The 24207-nt window shown below is 38.3% G+C and overlaps 1 protein-coding gene across 1 annotated transcript in view; it reads right to left on the bottom strand.

Annotated features, from left to right (window-relative positions):
* Positions 1-24207, bottom strand: part of LOC124794951 — a 461391-nt gene that overhangs the window by 202229 nt on the left and 234955 nt on the right. The window contains exons 19-22 of the mRNA XM_047258666.1: positions 10121-10303; positions 5972-6022; positions 3441-3548; positions 2173-2483 (exon numbers count right to left, since the gene is read on the bottom strand). Of these exons, the coding sequence (XP_047114622.1) occupies positions 2173-2483; positions 3441-3548; positions 5972-6022; positions 10121-10303 (653 nt within the window). The remainder of the gene's footprint in view (positions 1-2172; positions 2484-3440; positions 3549-5971; positions 6023-10120; positions 10304-24207) is intronic.

Below are 24207 nucleotides of genomic sequence, written 5' to 3'. Positions count from 1 at the left end.
TTACCACTACCTTTCCTCTTTACAGCATACACATCTCATGCCTGCTAAGAGGTTTTTATGCTCATTATACGTGGAATACTTACAAACTTTTACTGCATGCATATAAGATTATGTTTTGTAAAACATAAACTATTAACATGCAACTGACTTTCTTGCACTACTACTGGTTTGAAAGGAAATGTTTCAAATGGTAAATGGAAAATTAAGCTATGACTTCCTTTTATAAACTGTATTAAGAGGCATATGAAAGGGAGATTGAAAACAAACTCACCCCAACAGTTTTTTTTAGACAAAAGGTGATAACTGAATATTTCTATGTTATGAGTACAATCCTTTGGGAGCCATAAATAAAGGAAAAAATGGAGAAAAGAACCCTAGAAAAAATATGTTGCAAGTTCGTTCATACAACCCAACCCCAGGAATAATTGAGGAATATTACATAACATGGAATGAAAATATGATATAAATTCATTTATTTGTAAAATTGGTTCTGTCTTAACAGTTAATAGTGATGCATAAATGCAACAGTATAACTCAGTCTTTATTGCAGAAATATCTTAATAATGTCGTTAATTTCTGTGTAGCACATAGCATACAATACAATAGACTTACAGTGCCTCTTACACTGAGGAATAAAATGGCACCAAAAATGATATGGATTGCTTAGAAACCTACACAGAAAGTCACGGACATTTTTTCCTTGCTTTGTTTCTTAAATAGCTTTTATGTTTCTGCACAGATACAAAAATAAATCTATAGCACTGCAGTTATTGTTGGCTATTTTTTACAGTTTATTTCGTTTTTGAAACCATCAAATGCCTGAATTTTATGAGAACTATTTGAGTTGCGTTACATAGAAAACGCATCTTCATGTCAAAATTCATACAAACTCTTCACTGAAAACTCTTATTTTTCATCGTGGACAGTTACTTTCCACCTTAAATATGGTACAGGTCAAAAAAGAGATGCTTAACATTATGAAATAAAATGGTTGAAATAAACAGATATATTAGGAAAATACATTGTATTAAGCTTCTCAATAATCACAGATTCGTGCTTCGTTACACATGCTGCTATATGCTAAATGATTCTCAATTTACTTTTAATGGCAGTAACATTACAAGTTGCTTAGCTCAAGATTTATGGACATTAACACAAACATTTCAGTGCTACTGTACTTCACTACAACTGGACAAACTAAAAGAATTCTCTTGCCACAGTTAAGAAACATACAAGCAAACACAACAGACTCTCATACCACACACGTCAATGGGAAATACTGGAACTGTTCATGGGTATAGCCCTCAAACAACACATGAAATTATTATTTCAGAGCAGCATTGACTCTGTGACTCTTTTTTTAAACAGATAACCTCTGACAATAATAGAATTAATTCAGAATATTCATAAAGCTCAGAATTATTCTACTGGTTGTGGATTATATCCATGAACCTTGAGCAATGTTATGTAAAATATGCAGCAATGACTCTATAAAAAAAATATGCAATGATAGATGAAAATATGCGTATCATGTATGATTCCATTTTTTGGGTAACAGCAAAAATTTAATAGACATGGTGATAAAATAACAGCAAAAATTCTTATGGTGATAATAATATACAATGTTCATCTCTATCTTGAATTTAAAGTCCTGGAATATCAAAGAAACAGATGTTTGTCCGCCTTAAAACCATGTGATTGATACTCCAATATTATACTTGAATACTCAGAGATGTTATGTGTGATGTAGATGATGATGTTCATATAGGAACAAATTGATGAATTAACTCAGGTATTTAATCTCTATATAATTCACAGTTCATAGAGATCATACAATACAAGGCTTTTTGCAATAATTCACTATAAATAATTATTCAAAACTTGGTATCACTTTTACTTTTCTCCATCAAATTATTCTGTGAATTACTGCTTAAGGCCTTTAAGTTTAAGGAGCTCGCGTTGCTTAACATGATGTTTTGCTTAGTATGAATAAACTGCTAATAAATTATAGCTTTTTGGTTATATGAAGTTACTCCTTGATGTTATGTGATGGCCATGTTTCACTATGACCATGATTAATGCTGACCACTTATTAGAACCAGGTCTCTCACAACCATATTTTCATGCACTATCCTACCACCACCAGACATAATTTCCACTTTCATCTATAATTTTTTTCCCTTTTTTTACTTTTTCAGACTTATCTGACAGAGGAATACTTTTGCTTGATGGCTTTGCACTGGCAGCAAAAGGCTTGTCCTTTACATTGGCACCACTTCGATCTTTGCTGGTAGGTTGATTTGTGGGCTTGCTTGTTGGGTTTGTCAACTTGTTGGGAGTAAACTTTTTGTTCACTGGCGTCGGAGTTGCCTTGGCTATCCTCGAGCCTTGCTTGACCTTAGTTGGGCAGCACTGATAGGGCTCATAGGAAGGGTTGGGGACCACGCTTTTCCCTCCAAGTCCAATGTAGAAACAGCCATCGCCTGCAGCAAATTAAGTAAACAATGTGTCAGTGTTTCACTTCCCCATTATTAATCATATTTAAACTTTTTATGACCCCACATTTGCAGTCATGTAATGTTTCACAGTAAAACCATTTTAAACAGAAAGTATTGTACTGCAATAAATGTACTGTCAGTTAATTTTTAATTGCTCTTGCGTGAGTCTCGAAACATTTATTGAGATGTTAGTGAGTGCAAAAAAATTCTAGAAAATAACTATGCTGTATTTTCATTGAAATACAGTTCAGAAACATACTGTGACTGCAAAGTAAATGGAGGTGAAATTTTAAAAAAATATATGACAAAATAGTTAATTTCCATTGACCAATTATGTTTCATTTAACCTGCTGCAGACGTGAACTGTTAGAAATTATAGTGTGACATGCATTTTAAGAGCTGAGTGGAAATGCATGCAGGTTGACTGAAAAAAAATTAGTACCCCTCCGTTGTGAAGGTAAAAACTTTTTTTCAGTATCATGATTTCTTCAGTGATGTACAGCCCATTTTTATGAAGCACAAAAATAATAAAATGAAAGCACATTCATTGGTTTAGTAGAGAGCATGTGTGCACAGTGTGACAACAATTCTTGGAAGCAAAATCTTTCTACAACGGCAGTTGTTCTGTGAAGTAAAATTCAAATGTAGCATGTAGCAGCAGAGAACCTAGTTGTATTACTGAGAAACACACAAGTAGTAGTTTCAAAACTGGAATATAATGAAAGTACAAGAAAAATAAGAAAAAAGAGAAAACAAGTCTGCAAATTGTGTCAATACCTCAACTGAACTGAACACAGGGAGTAGAAATGTTCCACAAAGTAAAGTGAGAGAATAAACTTGAAATATGTTTCACTTGCATACTTTGTACATTCCTGACAGACAAGAAAATAGTTTTCCTCCTATATTTACATTTAATGAAACATTAAACAGCACATTATTTACCTTTAACAACAATTCTCCTATCATTTACATCACTGTCATCATCATCATCATCATCATCATCCTCATCATCATCCTCATCATCATCATCATCATCACCACCATCATTGCCTGTATTAAATTAGTTATAAGCAAAACCATGCATTAGCATAAAGAAAATAGTATGTCAGATGATACAGTTTCTAAAATATGTTGAAATAAACAGCTTAATTGTTACACATCATGCACCATTCACTATTATTGAGTTTTAGACTGGTGTAATAAATAAAACTTGAAGCATTAAACAATGGTAAAGACATTGAAATTGACCTTTTTCACCAAACAAAGCAGTACATATTAATAGTAACACACAGAAATTACAAAAAAAGCACTTCAGTTCACTGAATCATATGTCAGTTCCTCAGTAGTTAAACATAAAAAAGAAAATGTAAGAGCAGAAAAGAGATGTTAAATGATTAAATTCAAAATCCTAAAATAAGCTATGTTAGTTTGACAGCAAGCAACAGATGGTGGTCTGTTACTTCTGAATATCTATAGGTTGGCTGTCTTTTGACTGAAATCCCTCAAGCCCATAATGCGAGTGAGGTGTCCTCGACCTTACTGTTTTACCATGTCTCCCATTTTTTCATGTTTCATCTACTATGATTCTCAGAAAGATGTTCCCATGCCCTCTCCCTCATCTCCTCCTTTTTTCATGAAGAGGACAGATAACTTTTCATTTCTGTGTGGCACTATTAACCTGACACTGTTTCATGTTTGATGATTAAGATCATTTAATTTGTCTTCCTTATGAATTTTTAATTTGTGAGCATTGTTGCTTTCTGTTTGATGCAAGCCAAGGAAAAATTAAATACTGATTCCAGAATGCTCACACAAGGCAAAGAAGGATGAAATTCAGACAACCTAAAATATTTCATTGATATGAGCTGTTTATTTTCATTCATTACATAAACATATAATTAAAATAGCAGACATACCAAGTAAAATGACTTAACAAAACTCTGACACCACTTCAGTGTTCAATGCTGAAGTCACATTGCAGGTATAAACAATAAATTAAAGTTGGACTGTTTGTGAATGAACATAGAGGAAGACAGGCAGAATCAACTATTACACCACTGTTATCAAAAATGATACCAGAGTTCTGCTAGGTGAGGAACAACACTTCACATGGCTGACATATAACAGATATTATGTTGATCAATTATATGCTACAGATACAATTACTCCAGAAATCAAAGACACATATCTTATGCCTACATGCACTAGAATAAATCAGTTCATTGCCTGGTTTTCAGAAAAATTGCACACTCTACTGTATGTATAAAAAACATTTAGTTTTACCTACCATTGATGCCATTAAAAAATTGTCTCAAACTCATCTACGAAAGGAGAGTTTTGCTGAACACATATTTTTATCCCTTCTGATACTACATACATCACACTAGCAGTATATTCTACATAAAGCACATTTTATTGATTATATCACCAGACACTAATGTCTTTCAAATATCACTCTGAAGTGACACCTCTGATGTGAAATTCTATGAAAGCTGCCTCACTAATTTCCAAATTTAAGAGACATCTTGAGCTTAAGTTTATTTTTCCCCCTGGAGTTTAACCTTCTTTCAGCAATTAAATTAGTACGCACTGACCTGAAAGCGGCCAGACATTTACTTCTAATATTGGTGTATACTCCTATTAGATCTTTTTCCACCTGTGCAGAAAAGTGCAAATCTCACATTTTGCACAATGGTTTAGTGTATTCAATTTTTCTTTATATATGTTATGTTCTCATCAACATTTCAAGTTAAGAGCTGAGATACAAAAATAGATTGTGCAATCATTCAATCCAGAAAATATTAGATTATTTGCAAATACCAACAGACTGTTTAAATCCTTCAAAGAAAATGATTCTATGCACATTAAGAAAATATATCAAATTGAGTAAACTTTTAACAAGTATGTTTCAAAACAGTTATTTTGATTAAGTACTCTTTTACAGCACATGGGATTTCTAAATACTGACATTCATTAATGCCAGTAAATGTGATGTATGGTATTAAGTAAAGACAATGACTCAAATATTCCCATAGGTCACTTAAATGTAACATAGTTTTCAGAGTGATGAGTGATTGATTAAGATATCTGATTATACTACTTTTACAAATGAGACATCTTGTCACGTTATTTAATGCTCTGCTTCATTATCACTAAGTGTAGCACCTACTGCATTAGGTTGTGTTAGTTTTTTAAATCATTATCTACAAATATATACATGTATTCCCTGTAAGTTAATGAGAACAGAATAGCCAAAAATGCTATTTCATGAGTAAGTTAAAACCTTAGATGACTAACTTTAGAACAATTCACAACAGTAATACAACTATAAAAAATTGCAGTTCTAAATATTTGTGAAAGAAATGCATAAAGTGAGTAACACGTTAAAGTAAAAATACAACAAAAACTGTAAACTAAGCAAATTCTCAAAGGAACTCATGTAATATAAAAGGAATATTTCTAATTGTCCTTACTTTTCTGTTCAACTAGCCAATGCAGAACCTTATCTTCATTCTTAAGATTACCTAGAATGAGAAGAAAACTGTTAATATACCAGAATTAATTAATCACTTCATTTTTAAATAATCACAGTATTGAATATGTTTAATGGTGGTCATTACACCATCTGTGATTAAGACTTCATTTTTTCTGAATATGGAATCTGTTAATTTTGAGCACAACAACAAAATGATCAATTCATTTGATGCTGTAGTAAAATATTTTGTGGTGCATAATAAACCACAAAATGTTTTGTGCTTGCATACGTTTGTAGTGGAAATCCAAAAATCCTTGATTTTAATCATTCTGATGTTGTGACTTCTCTCATGCTTGATATTTATCGAAATCACAAAGAAATAATTTTTTTAAAGGAACATGCCCTCATTTGACTCTTTTACTGTTTCTTTCAGTACAACCCAGATTTTGGCCCTTTATGCCATTTTCAAGTATTTTGTTTTATACCTTTAACATATGTTGCAGAACACTTAATATGCTGTCAGGCTCAAAATTGGCCATAAAATAAGAAAAAAATAAATAACATGCAACAACTTCAAATTAAATGCAGAACAATTTCAGTTGGATGAGATATGAAGGAATTGGAGGTCTGATGTGTAGTAAATAAACCAAGCAGAGTCTGAATTTACAGATATTAATTAAAGCCAAGAACTGGCAAGGAACCATTGTAAACGAATCACAGTGGAAGATGGCACTGAACTGAGAATGCTGTAAGTGACAGCAAAGTGTTTTACAACTAAGTGACCTTAAACTTTAATGTCATGCAATTTTTAGCTTAATAAAAATTCTATGAATCTTTTGTTCTGAGGAACATAGGAAAAGATTACTTTTGTAATAGAAAGCAATGACTACAGAGTTTGTCTCACTTTGATAAATCACCAGGGAACACTAAATGGAGCTTAAAATAATATAGCACCAATCGAAACACAAAGAACCCTGATGTAATTCTTCACCCTGTTTAATACTTTGCCTGGGCATTTAATAAACTGCCAGTTACATTTAAGGCAAAGAATGAAACAAAACTAATTTGCATATTTTGATATTTACAAGATACAGAGACATTGTTGCTGTAACACTTTTAGCTGAATTTTGGAGCTCAGTGTGTCAGAGTGTCACTTTCACTAAAATGGAGGCTGCATATGATGACTGTGAGTGTCCATATCACATCTTATAAAATACCAAGTCATTTTTTACATTTCCAGGGAAAAGTATTAAATTAAAATTTAACACCTTATCAAAAAGTTCTTGGCATTTTATATATTGCCTAGGCAGTTGAAGCAATGCCTTGGTTTGACAATCTGCCAAGGACTTGTATGGTTCATAACCCAAGTAACTACAACCTATTTTGGTAAAGCTTGGTGTATGAGGCTATACGGGAAAATTCTATGAAACATGAAATTCAGCACTAGAATCTAATTCTTCCCTGATATAGTTAACAGTTACCTTCTTTATTATTTTCGCTGTGCCCAAAAACTTTTTCTCTTGATCACAGATTCTGAGTAACTTTTTTTCCCGAACCAACTGCAAACTTTTTCTTTGCCTCTTTTGCTCCTCCTTCTCCTCAGCATTACCAACTTAACTTCAGGTGAGAAACACACATTCATTGCATTACCCAACAATTGTCTGATATGCCTAAAAAGATTGGCTTTAAGGTTTTCATCAAAAGCAATAATCTGTCACTATTCACACCTGTAATGTACCTGATCAAGCTTTTTTCTCTTAAATCACAGATTATAAGCCTGTCTGTTTATTACACCATTTGTCTAGTGAGTGACAGTAGCTCTATTTTTTTCTAACAGCTATTGTCTCCTTAACACAGAAACCAAATAGTTTTCTGTCTGTACATCTAAGAACCTTTCCCCATTGTTCCTGTTTCGGTAAATAATAAGTGGGACTAGCTAAATTTGTTCAGTCATCAAGGTACTGGATTTTTGTTCAGCACGAGTGAGGTTCAAATATCCACCCCATCACCCAGATATAGATTTTTCATGGTTTCTTGAACCACTTAAAGCAAAAACCTGGATGGAGCTTTTAAAGAGGATAAAAGCTGTTTTCCTTCCCCACAAAACTTCAAGCCTGAGCAAAAATATCCACAAAATGCCTCTCATGAGACTGAAGTATACACAATACACACAAACACACACACACACACACACACACACACACACACACACACACACACACTACTGAGCTTATGGAAACAAATGTATGATATGTGGGTAACAATTAGAAATAAAAAATATGATGGAAGAGAATAAATGTGACAAAAGCCTAGTCAAATCACAGCTTCTGTAAATCTTAGATAATTCAGAATGTATGCTGATAGAAGGGTGAGCAAAAAGCGGGAACTTGGGAGCGTAGTTATTGTACTTTCTTATGTGTCCATCTCATTTTTTTTTAAACACAGTTTCTTAGTTTCACCTGACTTTCTAATAGTTACTTACCTTTTCAAAATTATCTTTATTTAAGATAAGAAAATATCCTGAAATTAAGTATCTTTCCTCGCTGTGTAAATTGCATGATTTTCCAGTGTGAGTCTACAATGATCCCTTAGACATCCTATATCATCATTGGTTGTGAAAATTATATTTTATCTATGAAATTTGATTTACAGTAAAATACACAAATTACTTTACTGTGAATAAATGAACATGTTTTCTCACCTTATTACAGCAGCCATCCAGTGTCAAGCCATGAAAAACTAATATCTTTTAAACAAAAATGAAGCTTAAACTTGATTTAATTGGCAGTATGTTACTGACATATAATTTCCACAAAAATGAAATAAATGGTGTGTAATAATGAAACTTCTCTTTAAAAGTTACTTTCTATTCCAGAAGCACAAGAGTGAATCCCAGAAACATGTGAAAAGATGCTACATAAAAGCAAATGAAGACCATAAAGAATACTGGAAGAAATTTTCAAATATGTAAAGTCTCTGATCAACTTCTCATGGTCAGGATTCACAGTCATATAGAATTTTTTAAAGGGTAATATGTCCTTTCAAAAATCTAAAGTCTCACATGAAAGATATCAAAACTACAGTCATTAAAAAGAAATTAATTTACAAAATTAAGAGTTATAAATAACAAATAATAATGGATCCACAAGGACATGTATCTGTATGAGACCAGCATCACATATACCCAAGCAATATTGTTTCCTTAAATTTCAGCATGTTTAAACACATAAATTCCAGTATTACAATGTAGGATTTCTAGCAACGTCGAAAATTTTTACACCGGCGCACTTTTCTTCTTTTAACTTGGTTAACAAACTGTAGAATACCATTAAATACATTTCCTGAATGATAAATAAGCTGCTTAATGTTCATTTATTTTAAAGAAAACAAATAATGTTAACTCCACTTAGGAGTATCAACGATATAAGGAAAAAATAGAATGCTACAAGCTGTAAAGATGACACGTTGATCTGCACTCTAGCACAATGAAAAGATACTTATACATTAGCTTTCGGCCAAAGCCTTCTTCAGAAAAGGAAACACACACATTCATTTACACAAGCAAGCATACCTCATGCACACATGAGCACTATCTCTGGCAGCTCCAGTCTGAGTTGACAGAGATGGCAGTAATGTGGGCATTAGTTATGCTTGCTTGTGTGAATTAATGTGTGCAGGTTTCCTTTTCTGAAGAAGGCTTTGGCTGGAACGTAATGTGTAAGTGCCTTTTTGTTGTGCCCGTTTGCAACTCAACATGTTATCTTTACAGTGAGTATCAATCTGTCTTTTCCTTATACTGTTTATTTTAAAGAGATTGAACAAGAGTCAGAAAAAGTTGATATTTGTAAAACATGTACATATTGGAAAAATTGATAATATCTAATTGTTTAACATGGTAAATTTACAGAGACAAAATTTACTGAAAGTATTATTTCAATCAGCTCAAGACTGAAGCCTTTTCAATGACAATTTCTATCTTTGCTGCAATGACCACCTGCAGTTATTGGATACTACTTTTCCGTTGTCTTATCATAGGGCAAGACTGACCTGTAAAGGCTTAATGTAATATAATAAAACCCATCTGATTATTTCACCTGAAGTTGTCATTAGTACAACACCCAAATAATACTGAAGCGGAGAAACTTACCGTTGTACATAATGGGGACACCAGTTTCATAATACACAAGGGCAGGAAAGCTGAAAATTCCAATCTCAGATGCCAACTTTGAATCTTTAGATTTCACAAACTGGATGCCATGTTTGTCAGTATCATCATCTATTGTTTCAAGTTCTTCAAGAATTTCATCACATTTTTCACAGTTGTCATCATCTGTAATTGTGACATATTAATGAAGATAATTTATATATGTGAATATTTTCAGCAAATCATAAATTTTTCATCAAATTACTATATTGTGTGATAATTTCAGATTGCTGGAAGCTTGATTCAAGATACACAAGAATGAAGCTTCAAGCCACCAGCCTGTAGTACATTAACCCTCTGAGTACCAGTGGTTTCAACCCAAATGCCCCCACACCCTCCCCACTGCCACACACACATACATGAAACCATTGGCACTGTTGCAAGACAGAGATATCTAGTGGCACAAGGCCATTTTGATGCGGTTTTTTTATATTGTATATTGATCATATTGAGGAGATAATTGACAGTGAAAATAAGTATAACTAAAGTTATTGTAAACATAAATTTGAATTAGTGCTAGTGGTGTTATGAGTGGTTTTGAAATGTAACTGCTGGAGCAGTGCATATTTTTGATATAAATTTATTAAATGTTGGGCCCCTTTTTGCTTGTTATTTAGAACTATAATTTGTTTGAGGCATTATGGATTCATGGAAGTTTTGGGATGTGGTGTAGTCTCTAGGAAAAATTTGAAATTGCTTTCAAATATAGCTAACGAAACAATGGGTGGCTGAAAACTGTATGTCCCAGTAGTTCCAAAGTTAAATCACGACTTTAATACAATTGATTGTCTACTTTCTGCCAATGTCTTCTCATATTACTTGCTTACTATGATAATAAAGATTAATTTTATGAAAAGTTCTAAAATTATAGTCCAAAGGAAACAACTTCCTTAAAATAATTAGTTATTTACTTTTTGCAACTTTGTTCTTGTATTAATTACTTACTATGATAATACAGGTAAATTTTGAGAAAAATTTCAAAATTATTTATTTTATGTTGCTGGAACTCACACAGTTAATTTTCAAATTTTGACTTATACCACATTCCTGATGGCTCTCCTTCATAATGGTACTTGTACAATTACGAGATGTAGTCCCCGCTAAATTAAAAATATGAATCAAAGATAATGGAACCTCAAAGTAATGCTACCAGAAAATCCCCAGTAGAATATAAATAATAGATGTAATAAAGCTAATCATCGAACATATAGTAGAGTCATTGAAGTCAGTCAGCACTTACAGAAGAGTTGATGAGAAAAACACATAAACACCACAACATACGCATAAACAGCTACACTGTCCCGGGTGACTACAGTATCATAGTGCTGCGGTTCAACTCTTGTTAAAGGAAGGACATTGTCTGGAAGATCACCGTTTTCAGTCTTGTTTATGTGCCCGTTGTCCATATAATACTTCAAGTCATGACGAATAGTTCCCTCACTAACCTTTATGGAAGGTCAGAAACTACTTGCTGAAACACGAAGGGATTGAATCACAGGCAAAATCTGTGTAAATGGGAAAAAAGTTATTGAATCTATAGTTTGAAGAATATTTCATGCAAGTTCTTTATCAGATGGAGGAAGTATATAGGAAACTTGACTGTTGAATTTTGGCAAATAATAATACAACAAGCCAGTCCTACCATTAAAGTCATGTTAGCGATGGAAAATGACAGTGACTCTTGTATAAATTGATACAGATGATGAGCAGAGAGGCGCGGAGGAGAGAATGAACAGAGAGAGAAGGGAAGAACGAGACGGACTGTGATAGCAGGGAGGAGATGGACAAAGAGAGAGAGAGTGGATTGAGATGTTTTGTGCAGGTAGTATCAGCATGGGCAGAGAGATGGGAGGGAGGAAGAGGTGATGACATGGAGAGACAGGGAAAGAAGATGTCTCATTATATGTATCAGAAATGTATGTGAGACGGTGAAAATGCTAGCATATAGATAAAATGTTGTGTGTGTATGTGTGTGTATTTCCAGCATCTCTTCTTAAACCATTGGGTCAATTTCAACCAAATTTGGTATACACTCTGCTTGCTACATGAGAATCAGCAACATGGGGTTTAGAGACTCCGGGCTGCCATAGGAGCAGAGGTTTTTTTTTTTTTCCCTGACGTGTAGCTTGCCCTGCACAGCAAGCATGTTTTTGGGTAGTATCAACACATGCCTTGAAGGGTTACACATGCAGATTGGCACAGCCGAGTAGAGGGAGGAAGGGGGAGATGGATTCTGGGAGAGGGGGGAGGATGAGGTGGACAGATAAAGGGGGGAGGAGATACAGGAGGTGATGGACAGCGAGAGGGGGAAGATGGGATGGACAGAGAGAGGGGGAAGTAGGAGATGAACACAGAGAGGGGGAGCACGAGATGGACAGAGAGAGAGAGTGGAAGAAGAAGAGATGGACAGAGAGGAGGGCAGAGGAGATGGACAGAGAGAGAGGCAAACAGGGGATGGACAGAGGAAGGGGAAGAGGAATAGATGCAGGAGACAGGTGGAAGGTGTGGTGAGGTACTGGGCGGGTGGAAAAGGAAGAGCAGGAGGAGGAGATGGACAGAGAGAGGGGAAGGAGAATGTGGACAAAGAGAGGAGGGAGGAAGATAGGTCAGAGAAATGGGCAGAGGAGATGAACAAAAAGGGGGAAGATGAGATCGAGAGTGTGTGTGTGTGTGTGTGTGTGTGTGTGTGTGATGATGAAACTTACCAAACAAAAGCGCTGGCAGGTCGATAGACACACAAACAAACACAAACATACACACAAAATTCTAGCTTTCGCAACCAATGGTTGCCTCGTCAGGAAAGAGGGAAGGAGAAGGAAAGACAAAAGGATATGGGTTTTAAGGGAGAGGGTAAGGAGTCATTCCAATCCCGGGAGCGGAAAGACTTACCTTAGGGGGAAAAAAGGACAGGTATACACTCGCACACACACACATATCCATCCACACATACACAGACACAAGCAGACATTTGTAAAGGCAAAGAGTTTGGGCAGAGATGTCAGTTGGGGCGGATGTACAGAGGCAAAGATGAAGTTGAAAGACAGGTGAGGTATGAGCGGCGGCAAATTGAAATTAGAAATTAGCGGAGATTGAGGCCTGGCGGATAGCGAGAAGAAAGGATATGCTGAAGGGCAAGTTCCCATCTCCGGAGTTCTGACAGGTTGGTGTTAGTGGGAAGTATCCAGATAACCCGGACGATGTAACACTGTGCCAAGATGTGCTGGCCGTGCACCAAGGCATGTTTAGCCACAGGGTGATCCTCATTACCAACAAACACTGTCTGCCTGTGTCCATTCATGCGAATGGACAGTTTGTTGCTGGTCATTCCCACATAGAACGCTTCACAGTGTAGGCAGGTCAGTTGGTAAATCAGGTGGGTGCTTTCACACGTGGCTCTGCCTTTGATCGTGTACACCTTCCGGGTTACAGGACTGGAATAGGTGGTGGTGGGAGGGTGCATGGGACAGGTTTTACACCGGGGGCGGTTACAGGGGTAGGAGCCAGAGGGTAGGGAAGGTGGTTTGGGGATTTCATAGGGATGAACTAAGAGGTTGCGAAGGTTAGGTGGACGGCGGAAAGACACTCTTGGTGGAGTGGGGAGGATTTCATGAAGGATGGATCTCATTTCAGGGCAGGATTTGAGGAAGTCGTATCCCTGCTGGAGAGCCACATTCAGAATCTGATCCAGTCACGGAAAGTATCCTGTCACAAGTGGGGCACTTTTGGGGTTCTTCTGTGGAAGGTTCCGGGTTTGAGGAGATGAGGATGTGGCTCTGGTTATTTGCTTCTGTACCAGGTCGGGAGGGTAGTTACGGGATGCAAAAGCTGTTTTTAGGTTGTTGGTGTAATGGTTCAAGGATTCCGGACTGGAGCAGATTCGTTTGCCACGAAGACCTAGGCTGTAGGGAAGGGACCGTTTGATGTGGAATGGGTGGCAGCTGTCATAATGGAGGTACTGTTGCTTGTTGGTGGGTTTAATGTGGACGGACATGTGAAGCTGGCCATTGGACAGGTGGAGGTCAACGTCAAGGAAAGTGGCATAGGATTTGGAGTAGGACCAGGTGAATCTGATGGAACCAAAGGAGTTGAGGTTGGAGAGGAAATTCTGGAGTTCTTCTTCACTGTGAGTCCAGATCACGAAAATGTCATCAATAAATCTGTACCAAACTTCGGGTTGGCAGGCCTGGGTAACCAGGAAGGCTTCCTCTAAGCGACCCATGAATAGGTTGGCATACGAGGGGGCCATCCTGGTACCCATGGCTGTTCCCTTTAATTGTTGGTATGTCTGGCCTTCAAAAGTGAAGAAGTTGTGGGTCAGGATGAAGCTGGCTGAGGTAATGAGGAAAGAGGTTTTAGGTAGGGCGGCAGGTGATCGGCGTGAAAGGAAGTGCTCCATCGCAGCGAGGCCCTGGACATGCGGAATATTTGTGTATAAGGAAGTGACATCAATGGTTACAAGGATGGTTTCCGGGGGTAACAGACTGGGTAGGGATTCCAGGCGTTTGAGAAAGTGGTTGGTGTCTTTGATGAAGGATGGGAGACTGCATGTAATGGGTTGAAGGTGTTGATCTACGTAGGCAGAGATGCGTTCGGTGGGGGCTTGGTAACCAGCTACAATGGGACGGCCGGGATGATTGGGTTTGTGAATTTTGGGAAGAAGGTAGAAGGTAGGGGTGCGGGGTGTTGGTGGGGTCAGGAGGTTGATGGAGTCGGGTGAAAGGTTTTGTAGGGGGCCTAAGGTTCTGAGGATTCCTTGAAGCTCCGCCTGGACATCAGGAATGGGATTGCCTTGGCAAACTTTGTAAGTAGTGTTGTCTGAAAGCTGACTCAGTCCCTCAGCCACATACTCCCGACGATCAAGTACCACAGTTGTGGAACCCTTGTCCGCCGGAAGAATGACGATGGATCGGTCAGCCTTCAGATCACGGATAGCCTGGGCTTCAGCAGTGGTGATGTTGGGAGTAGGATTAAGGTTTTTTAAGAAGGATTGAGAGGCAAGGCTGGAAGTCAGAAATTCCTGGAAGGTTAGGAGAGGGTGATTTTGAGGAAGAGGAGGTGGGTCCCGCTGTGACGGAGGACGGAACTGTTCCAGGCATGGTTCAATTTGGATAGTGTCTTGGGGAGTTGGATCATTAGGAGTAGGATTAGGATCATTTTTCTTCGTGGCAAAGTGATATTTCCAGCAGAGTACGGGTGTAGGACAGTAAATCTTTGACGAGGGCTGTTTGGTTAAATCTGGGAGTGGGGCTGAAGGTGAGGCCTTTGGATAGGACAGAGGTTTCGGATTGGGAGAGAGGTTTGGAGGAAAGGTTAACTACTGAATTGGGGTGTTGTGGTTCCAGATTGCGTTGATTGGAATTTTGAGGTTTTGGAGGGAGTGGAGCTGGAAGTGGGAGATTGAGTAGATGGGAGAGACTGGGTTTGTGTGCAATGAGAGGAGGTTGAGGTTTGCTGGAAAGGTTGTGAAGGGTGAGTGAGTTGCCTTTCCGGAGGTGGGAAACCAGGAGATTGGATAGTTTTTTAAGGTGGAGGGTGGCATGCTGCTCTAATTTGCGGTTGGCCTGTAGGAGGATGCTCTGAACAACAGGTGTGGATGTGGGAGAGGAAAGATTGAGGATTTTTATAAAGGATAGGAGTTGATGGGCGTGTTGATTGGCTGAGTGGATGTGTAGGTGAAGGATTAGGTGGGTGAGGGCAATGGATTGTTTGGTTTGGAACTGGTATAGGGACTGATGGAAAGAAGGGTTGCAGCCAGAGATGGGAACTTTAAGTGTGAGGCCTTTGGGGGTGATGCCAAATGTCAGACAAGCCTGAGAAAATAAAATATGGGAGTGTAATCTGTAAAAATATATATATATATATATATATATATATATATATATATATATATATGGTTATAATAGAGGGAAACATTCCACGTAGGAAATATATATCTAAAAACAAAGATGATGTGACTTACCAAATGAAAGTGCTGGCAGGTCGACAGACACACAAACAAACACAAACATACACACAAACACAAAATTCAAGCTTTCGCAACAAACTGTTGCCTCATCAGGAAAGAGGGAAGGAGAGGGAAAGACGAAAGGATGTGGGTTTTAAGGGAGAGGGTAAGGAGTCATTCCAATCATGGGAGTGAAAAGACTTACCTTAGGGGTAAAAAAGGACAGGTATACACTCGCACACACACACATATCCATCCGCACATATACAGGTACAGGCAGACATATGTAAAGGCTCTTTGCCTCTCAGAAGTACGCAAGTGGGAACTGCCATTATGGCATGATGTTGGTTTTCACCACCCATCTGGCCTCAAGTTATGTTAATTTCTTTGGTCTCAGCATTTCCTTTCAGTAACTACTCCTTTCCTTGATGTCTATCCCCCCCCCCCCCCCCTCCCCCTGCCATACCTCATATGTCTACCAAGTATATTGCACTTAGCTTTCCCTGTCTTGATCGTTACCATATGTTCCACCTCTAAACTCTCAGGTTTTCAAATCTCATCCAGCACTGTTCCCAGCAGTCAGTCTTTCCTTCTCATACCGTTCGATTAATCTCTCCTTATATATGGTTCTGGGAGACTTTTATATAACTCTCCCCATTTCCTAAACCTCGTCAGTCATTTCCTACATCAGTCTTTTTCCCCTTCAATCCTTCAGCCAAAACAAGAAGCCACTGGGTCCAAACGCTTGCATATTTTCTTAACTTTCGTAAGTGTAACCTCAAGCTGCCGCTTGGTAATTCTTTGTCGGGTATAAAGCAGCATGTATGTCTGGGATATCCAACCAAACCCCTGCATAAAATTCAACCAAATCTGGCAAACAAACAGCAGACTTCACAAGTATCAGCACTGTGGGCTTTATGACCTTATAGTTCCAACAGAGAAACAGGAGTAAGGAAAAGTTTCTCACGGCCCCTAACATTTAGGCTGCCCTAAGTGACAAATGTGTTGCTTTATTAACGTGCTTTGTACAGCAGCCTAAGCAGGGGGCACGAGGGAATAGCTAAAGGGGGAGGAGGAGCTGGACATAGAGAGGTGGCCAGGAGATGAATATAGAGAGGCTGAAGGAGGAGATGAATAGGGAAAGATTAGGAGGAGGAGATGCAAAGATAGATGGGGCAGGAGGAGGTGGACAGAGAAATGGGGGACAGGAGGAAATGGATGGAGAATGAGGGGGAGGAGAAGATGGATAGGGAGAGGAGGATGTGGAGATGGACAGAGGGAGGAGGATATGCACAGAGGGCAGGGATAGGAGGTAGAGGAGATGTCAAAAGAGAGGGTGACAGAGAAGATGGAAAAATAGAGGGTGGAGGAGGAAATGAAGAGATAGAGAGAGTGTGGAGGAGGAGATGTGTGCAATAAAAATATGTCGAACACTTACATAGCGAAGCTGCATGGAAAAGGCTAGTCTCTATCTGTAAATATATAAAGCATAATTTATACATGTGTATTTGCCCAGATCTCCTCCCAAACCTGTGGATGGATTTTGACCAAATTTGGCACAGATAATAAGGCTTCACAAGTATCAGGACTGTGAGGTTTAAATGTCTTAGCTCCAACATGAGCGGAGGTAAGGGCAAAAACTTGCATTTTCCAGCCCCTGGAATACAGATGTATAGGCTGCCCTGCATGACAGATGCACTGTGTGGGAATAGTATCAGCCTGCCTCACTGCTCTGCTTTGGTATGCATTCAGCACACTGGGGCAAGAAAAGATTTTCCTGCCTCCAATGTGTAGGACACTCTACACAAGGGGCACGTTTTGTGGGAGTAGTATAAGTCTGATTTATCCACTTCCATTGCAGGGGTACATATGAACATGGGAATGGCTTAGAAAAGAGATGGGTGGAGGAGATGGGTAGTGGGAAAGAAGAGAATGAGCTGGACAAGGAAAAGGGGTGGAGGAAATGAAAAGAGAAGGAGTGGAGGGGAAGGACAGAGAGAGATGGACAGAAAGTGTGGGGAGGAGGAGACATACAGACAGAGACAGAGAGAGAGAGACAGAGAGAGAGAGACAGAGAGAGAGAGGAGGTGTGTTGTGCGGGTAGCACTGACATACCTTGTAGGTGATACACCTGTGGATGGGCACAGCTAATTAAAGAAAGGGAGAGGGATGAGATAGACAGGAAGAGAGGGGAAGAATGAGCTGGACAGAGAAATGAGAGAGAAGGAGATGGACAGAGAGAGAGGGAGAGGAGGAGGAGGAGGAGGAGGAGGAGGAGATGGGCAGAGAGTTGGATGAGGTGGTGACAGACAGAGGAAGGGGAGGAGGAGATATACACTGAGTGGAGGCGGATTCAGGATTAGAGAGGTAGTGGGCAGGTGGAAAAGGAAGAGGTGCAGAGGAATATGGACAGAGGGAGGGGAGGAGGATATGGACAGAGGTAGAAGGGAAGAAAACGTGGTCAGGGAGAGGAGTCGAGGAAATAGAGAACTAGAGTGGGAAGGAAGAGATGGAGGTGTAGAGTCGAGAGGATGAGATGGGCAGAGAGATGGGAGGGAGGAAGAGGTGACACAGAGAGGGAGGAAAAGGAGATGTCTGCAATATATGTGTCGAACATGTATGCAAGCCAGTGAAAAGGTTAGTATATAGATAAAATAGGATATGTGTGTGTGTGTGTGTGTGTGTGTGTGTGTGTGTGTGTGTGTCAAGCATCTCCTCCTAAACCACTGTATCAGTTTCAATCAAATTTGATACAACACACTGCTTGTTATATGACAATCACTACTGTGATATTTAGAGTCTCCAAGCTCCCATAGATGCAGAGATGGGTAAAAAAGGGTTTTCTTTCTGACATGTAGGCTGCTGCTCAGCAGGCATGTTGTGTTGGTGGGTACAGCTGAAAAGAGAGAGGGAGGAGGAGATGGACAGTGAGAGAGGAAGGAGGATGAGATTGACAGAGAAAGGGGGAAGGAGATAGACAGAGGGGGGAGGAAGTGGACAGAGAGAGTGTGGAGGAGTCTGAGATGGACAGAGACATTGGGGGGCACTGATGATGGACAGAGAGAGGAGTGAGTAGTGGACAGACAGAGACAGGTGGAGGAGGAGATGGACATATAGAGGGGCAGAAGTGGTTGGATGAAGAGAAGTGTGGAGGAAGAGATGTAGGAGGCAGGTGGAAGATGTAGAGTGGTAGTGGGCAGACGAAACAGGAAGAGGGGGAGGAGAAGATGGATAGAGAGAGGGGGAATAGGATGTGGACAAAGCCGTGAGGAGGAAAAATGGTCAGAGAGGGAGGCAGCAAAATGGACAAAGAGAGGAGGAGACAGAAAGAATGAGAGAGTAGGAAGGAGTGGATCAACAGATAGATGTAGGAGGATGTGGTGGATTGAGAAACAGGGGCAGCGGGGAGGGGGGGGGGGGGAGGAAGACGTGAAATGGAGGACAACAAGATTTGTGCATTGTTCTAGTATGCATCGAACGTGTACACAAGCGAAGCTGAAGGGGGAAGGCTAGTACATAATTATTTTCAACAAGTCCTTGGTAGGTATCTGGAGGTATGTGGCACAAGGTGTCTATGCACAAGTCAGACAATTCCCAAAACCTACAGGCCAATAGTGTCCTAAATGTGATCCACTGGTTACAGATCAGGCAGATTTGATGGCCAAGACATCAGTTTGAGTACAATATTTGCGACATGGACAATTACCCTGCTGGAAGATGGCATCATTGTCACTGAATACATCAAGCATGAACGGATGCAGGTGGTCTGTAATAACATCCATGTAGTTCACAGTTGTCATGGTGCTTTCGGTTACTACCACAGCTCCATGGAAGCCCAGCTGAACATCCTACTTGGGTTAAGATCGTCGCCACTGGCCTGCAGTCATCGTACGGTCATGTTTCGAGCATTCATTTGCCTGTATGGTGGCGTCTCCAGTCACAACCACCACCTCATGTAGCACGAAATGTGATTCACCTGACCAGCCAATATGTCTACATTGTTCAGTCTCAATGGCCCCCACAATGACTGTTACTGTAATTGACAATGTCATTGGATAAACATGGAAGTACACAGGGGTCATCTGTTGAGGAATCCCATGTTTAACAATGTGTGCTGAAAAGTGTGCTACGAAATACGTGAGCCTGAACCAACACTGTACCCTGTTAACAGACCTGTCAGAGATCACTGCTTTACAGAGCAGGCAAGCGTCCCAACTCCACTTTCTGTAATTGGTCATAGACATTCAGCATCATATCGCCTACTCAGGGTTTCACATTCCTTTAATCACTTTCCATATATGCACAGGGCAGTAGCACATGAACGACCAATGAACTTCACTGTTTCTGAAATAAATCATCTATAGTGGTATTCATGTGCACTAAAAACTTTGCTGAACAAATTCTAGCCTGTTCTGTTGAAAGTCCTTTTTGGAATTCAAACTGTTTTCCTGTACCAAATGTCTCAACAGTCTACTACGCATGATCTTAGTGAATGCTTTTCAAATACTGTCAATAATGAGATGGGTAACTAATCCTTTATTAATGTTTTGTCTTCTTTTTTGTGAAGAGCCTTGACAACAGTATGTTTAAGGCATTCTCAGAAAGAATCATGAAAAGTTTCATTATGTGAGTAGCTCTGATTCCACCAGAATTATTGGAAAATTCATTTTTTAAGAGAGATGATATAATTGAAAACTTCTTTTAGAGGAGTAGGATAAAGTTGAATTTTATCAAACTAGTATTCAAAAGTTTCTCATAGAAACTGTTGGCTGTCTATTAATGAAGTATTAAAAACTAAATTATCTGCTACTGATAGAAAAAAGTTATAAGAATTTCTGTAGTTTTGGGACTTTCTTTACCAATTCATAATCTATTATTAAAGAAATTTCTTTGTCTTTTTGATTAATTTTTTCAAATCTCATGTGTTACTACATTCTACATCTTCATGCATACTGCACAAGCCACCTTACAGTGTGTAGTGGTGGGTACATCAGATGCCACTATCTTTCTGCCCCTTCACTGTTTCATTCACAAATACAACACTGCCAGTAAACCTCCATATTAGCTCTAATTTCTCTGACTTTATCACTGTGATCATCCTGCAAGACATATGTATGAGGAAGTAATATGTTGCCTGACTTCCAGAATCTACTATTTCGTAATTTAAATACTAATCCTCTCACTGACTCACAATCCCTCCCTTGTAGTATCTGCCACTGAAGTCTGTGAAGCATCTCCATAATACTTTCACGCCAACTATAATATGATCCCATGACAAAATGCGCTGCTCTTTATTGGATCTTCTCTACTCTTCTATTAATTTAACTTAGTAAGAGTTCCAGACTGATGATAAATATTGAACAATTGATTGAACAAGTGTTTTGTAAGCCATGTTTTCATGGATGAATTTTATTTTGTATTTCCTTTACATTCTTCCAATAAATCTCAGCCTTGCATCTGATTTCACTACAATTTGTTTTAAATGGTCATTTCAACTTAGGCTGCTCCAATTGGTTACTCCTAGGTACTTTAGGTACTTGCAGTTTACAATGATTTGTCACCAATAGTGCAACCAAACAGCAGTGGATTCAAAATAGTCGTTATCTTGTTACAGGAACTGTTTTTATGTATATGCATTTTTATGTGCTGATGAACTTCACTTAGAATTTTACATTGCAGAATGTAATGTGATTTAACACTGTCATTAATTGTGTCCCTTGATAATACCTATAGCCTTCATTAAATGTGTTGTGACTTAAACATAAAAGCCTCATACAGGCTACTGGGATTAATGCATGTAGTGGCTGTGGCACTTTTGTTGCTGAAGGTCACAACAAAAGATAGACAAATGGGAAGTTAAAGCCTGTTTCCAGTCAAAATCCGAAATAGCAGGTGCTATTTCTGACAAGCTTCATGACCCCATTTGACAAGTGAATCACTATCTATAGCTTCACATGGGCTTACTTCATGAGGCACTCTGAAGAGGGTAAGAATTTAGCACAGAACACTAACAAATGATCTGGTGACCAGGAATTGTAACTCTGTCATCTCTTCTTCCATTGCTTGCCAAATACTGAAATTTCATCCAGCATTAGGACTCTGGCTGGCACAATGCATCTGGACTACAGCATTACAATACTACCATTCTTCAATGCATTAGCAACTCTTACTTGAAAGACAGTTCTTACAGCAAAACAGTGTTACCGACAGTCTCATCTGGATCATTCATGACTGGAACAGTTACTGAATAGTTCTACTATTTTTTAATGGTCGTACACCTTCCTGTCGTAATTATGTCATCGGCAAAGACCAAGGCAGCTCCAAGAGGATGACATGTTCTGGAGCAGTTTCTTAGCAACTGTCAATAATTACTCCATGTTATAACAAAATGTGTTCATAATATTATACAGCAATAATTACTCCATGTTCTAAGTAAATGTATTAATAATATAAATGGGAAACACCTCCTAATGCTCTGCAAAATTGTATTTGTTTGGTTGCAAACTAGGTTTCAGCTTCTTAAGCCATCTTCAAATGACAACTGAATGTCACAGACACAGATGTATAATCAGTTATCAGCACACTGAATATCCAACAAGATTTCGCGCATGCAGTTTGATAGATTTAAATTCTTTCACAGATGTATCAGCTATTTGCTGAGTGATTTTAAGACTAGTACTGTAATATAAACAATGATATTCAATCCCACAGCCAGCAAGAAGAATTTTAATATCTCTGGCTCTGTTGCTTTCTCAATGACTATGAACACTAAGTGACTACAACATGTTTCAGTGATATTCTTCGCAAACTTAGAAAATGACTGAATCAGAATACCAGCACAATTCTCTTTCATAAAAATTATGAAGTTCAGTCTACTTTATTTAACTGTGATAACTGCTTGCCATTCAGTTCTCTGAGATGGTCCATAATTTAAAATTAATTTGTGTCTTTCTTGTATAACTCTCAAATACGGACACTCAAGCAAAATTCAGTATAGCCTTTTTAAAAAGAAATGATAATGCAGTTTTAGCATACATAAGTTTATGTATTGAGCTTAATATGGTGAATTGGGTAACAGAAATGCAACATATACTGGAGGAGGTAGTTCTCATTTGCAGAGTTCTTAGGTATAGGTGTTAGGAAGAATCAATCTAAATCCCGCAGCAGACACCTTGTCATGACTATTGTCTTCCTGCACATACACTGCAACTAGGCATTCCATGTAGGTAGTTACCTTCTGTGTGTCCGCTTTTCCTAGATTTCTTTGAAAGTAAAAAAATTAAAAAAAATTGATCCCTACAATTATCTTCTCATCTACAAAACTGTCAAGGTAATCACAAAATGAATATGAGTAAAATGAATACAAGATTTGTAAATAATTATGGCATATAATTATGGAACATGATACATCACAAAATCTCACTTCATGTGAGATATAGTTTATTTTCCCTCAACTATCCAAAATAAGTCCTCTTAGAAAAGATGCCTCCTTCCTCACCAATAATGAGGTCAGGTTAACATGATGCTCTTACATTTTTTTGGGTGAAGTGGAGATTAGCACCTGATAAACCAAGCACTATAAACTTCAGTGATAAAAATTCAACTTATTTGTTACATCAAGAAGAGTTTGTTAATCCAATATAAAAGAGAAATTCTATTTCATACAAAAATACATGAAACATGGTATCCTATAAGTGGCTTATTTTACCTCAAGAAAAGGAATACATTTTTAAACATCACCAAATAAAAACTAAGTTATATAATTCAGTATTATGTACTTGCACATTTTATTCCCATGTATCAACAGACAGCAGTAGATTTACAACAATTTTCTTTTTTTCTGCATTTCTGATTCCTCTAAAGCACACAAAAATACAGTAATTTCTGAACATTTTTGTTTTCAAAACTTCTGACAAAAACAGAAGGCATCAACTCGATTAATCTATCTGAAATTCCTACACTTCCTGCCCAACCAGAAACAGTCGAGAGTCCTCAAGTGAAATCATGAAAAACCTACAGCTCTGGTAAATCCCCTCCATGTGCAGCATTAGTGTAATAATGTGTGCTATCATCTTGGAAAACACCA

This window comes from Schistocerca piceifrons, chromosome 4 (genome assembly GCF_021461385.2).
Source record: "Schistocerca piceifrons isolate TAMUIC-IGC-003096 chromosome 4, iqSchPice1.1, whole genome shotgun sequence".
In the NCBI taxonomy this organism is placed as follows: Eukaryota; Metazoa; Arthropoda; class Insecta; order Orthoptera; family Acrididae; genus Schistocerca; species Schistocerca piceifrons.
The sequence above is the reverse complement of the archived record's forward strand: the minus strand, read 5'-3'. Positions and strand labels throughout refer to the sequence as shown.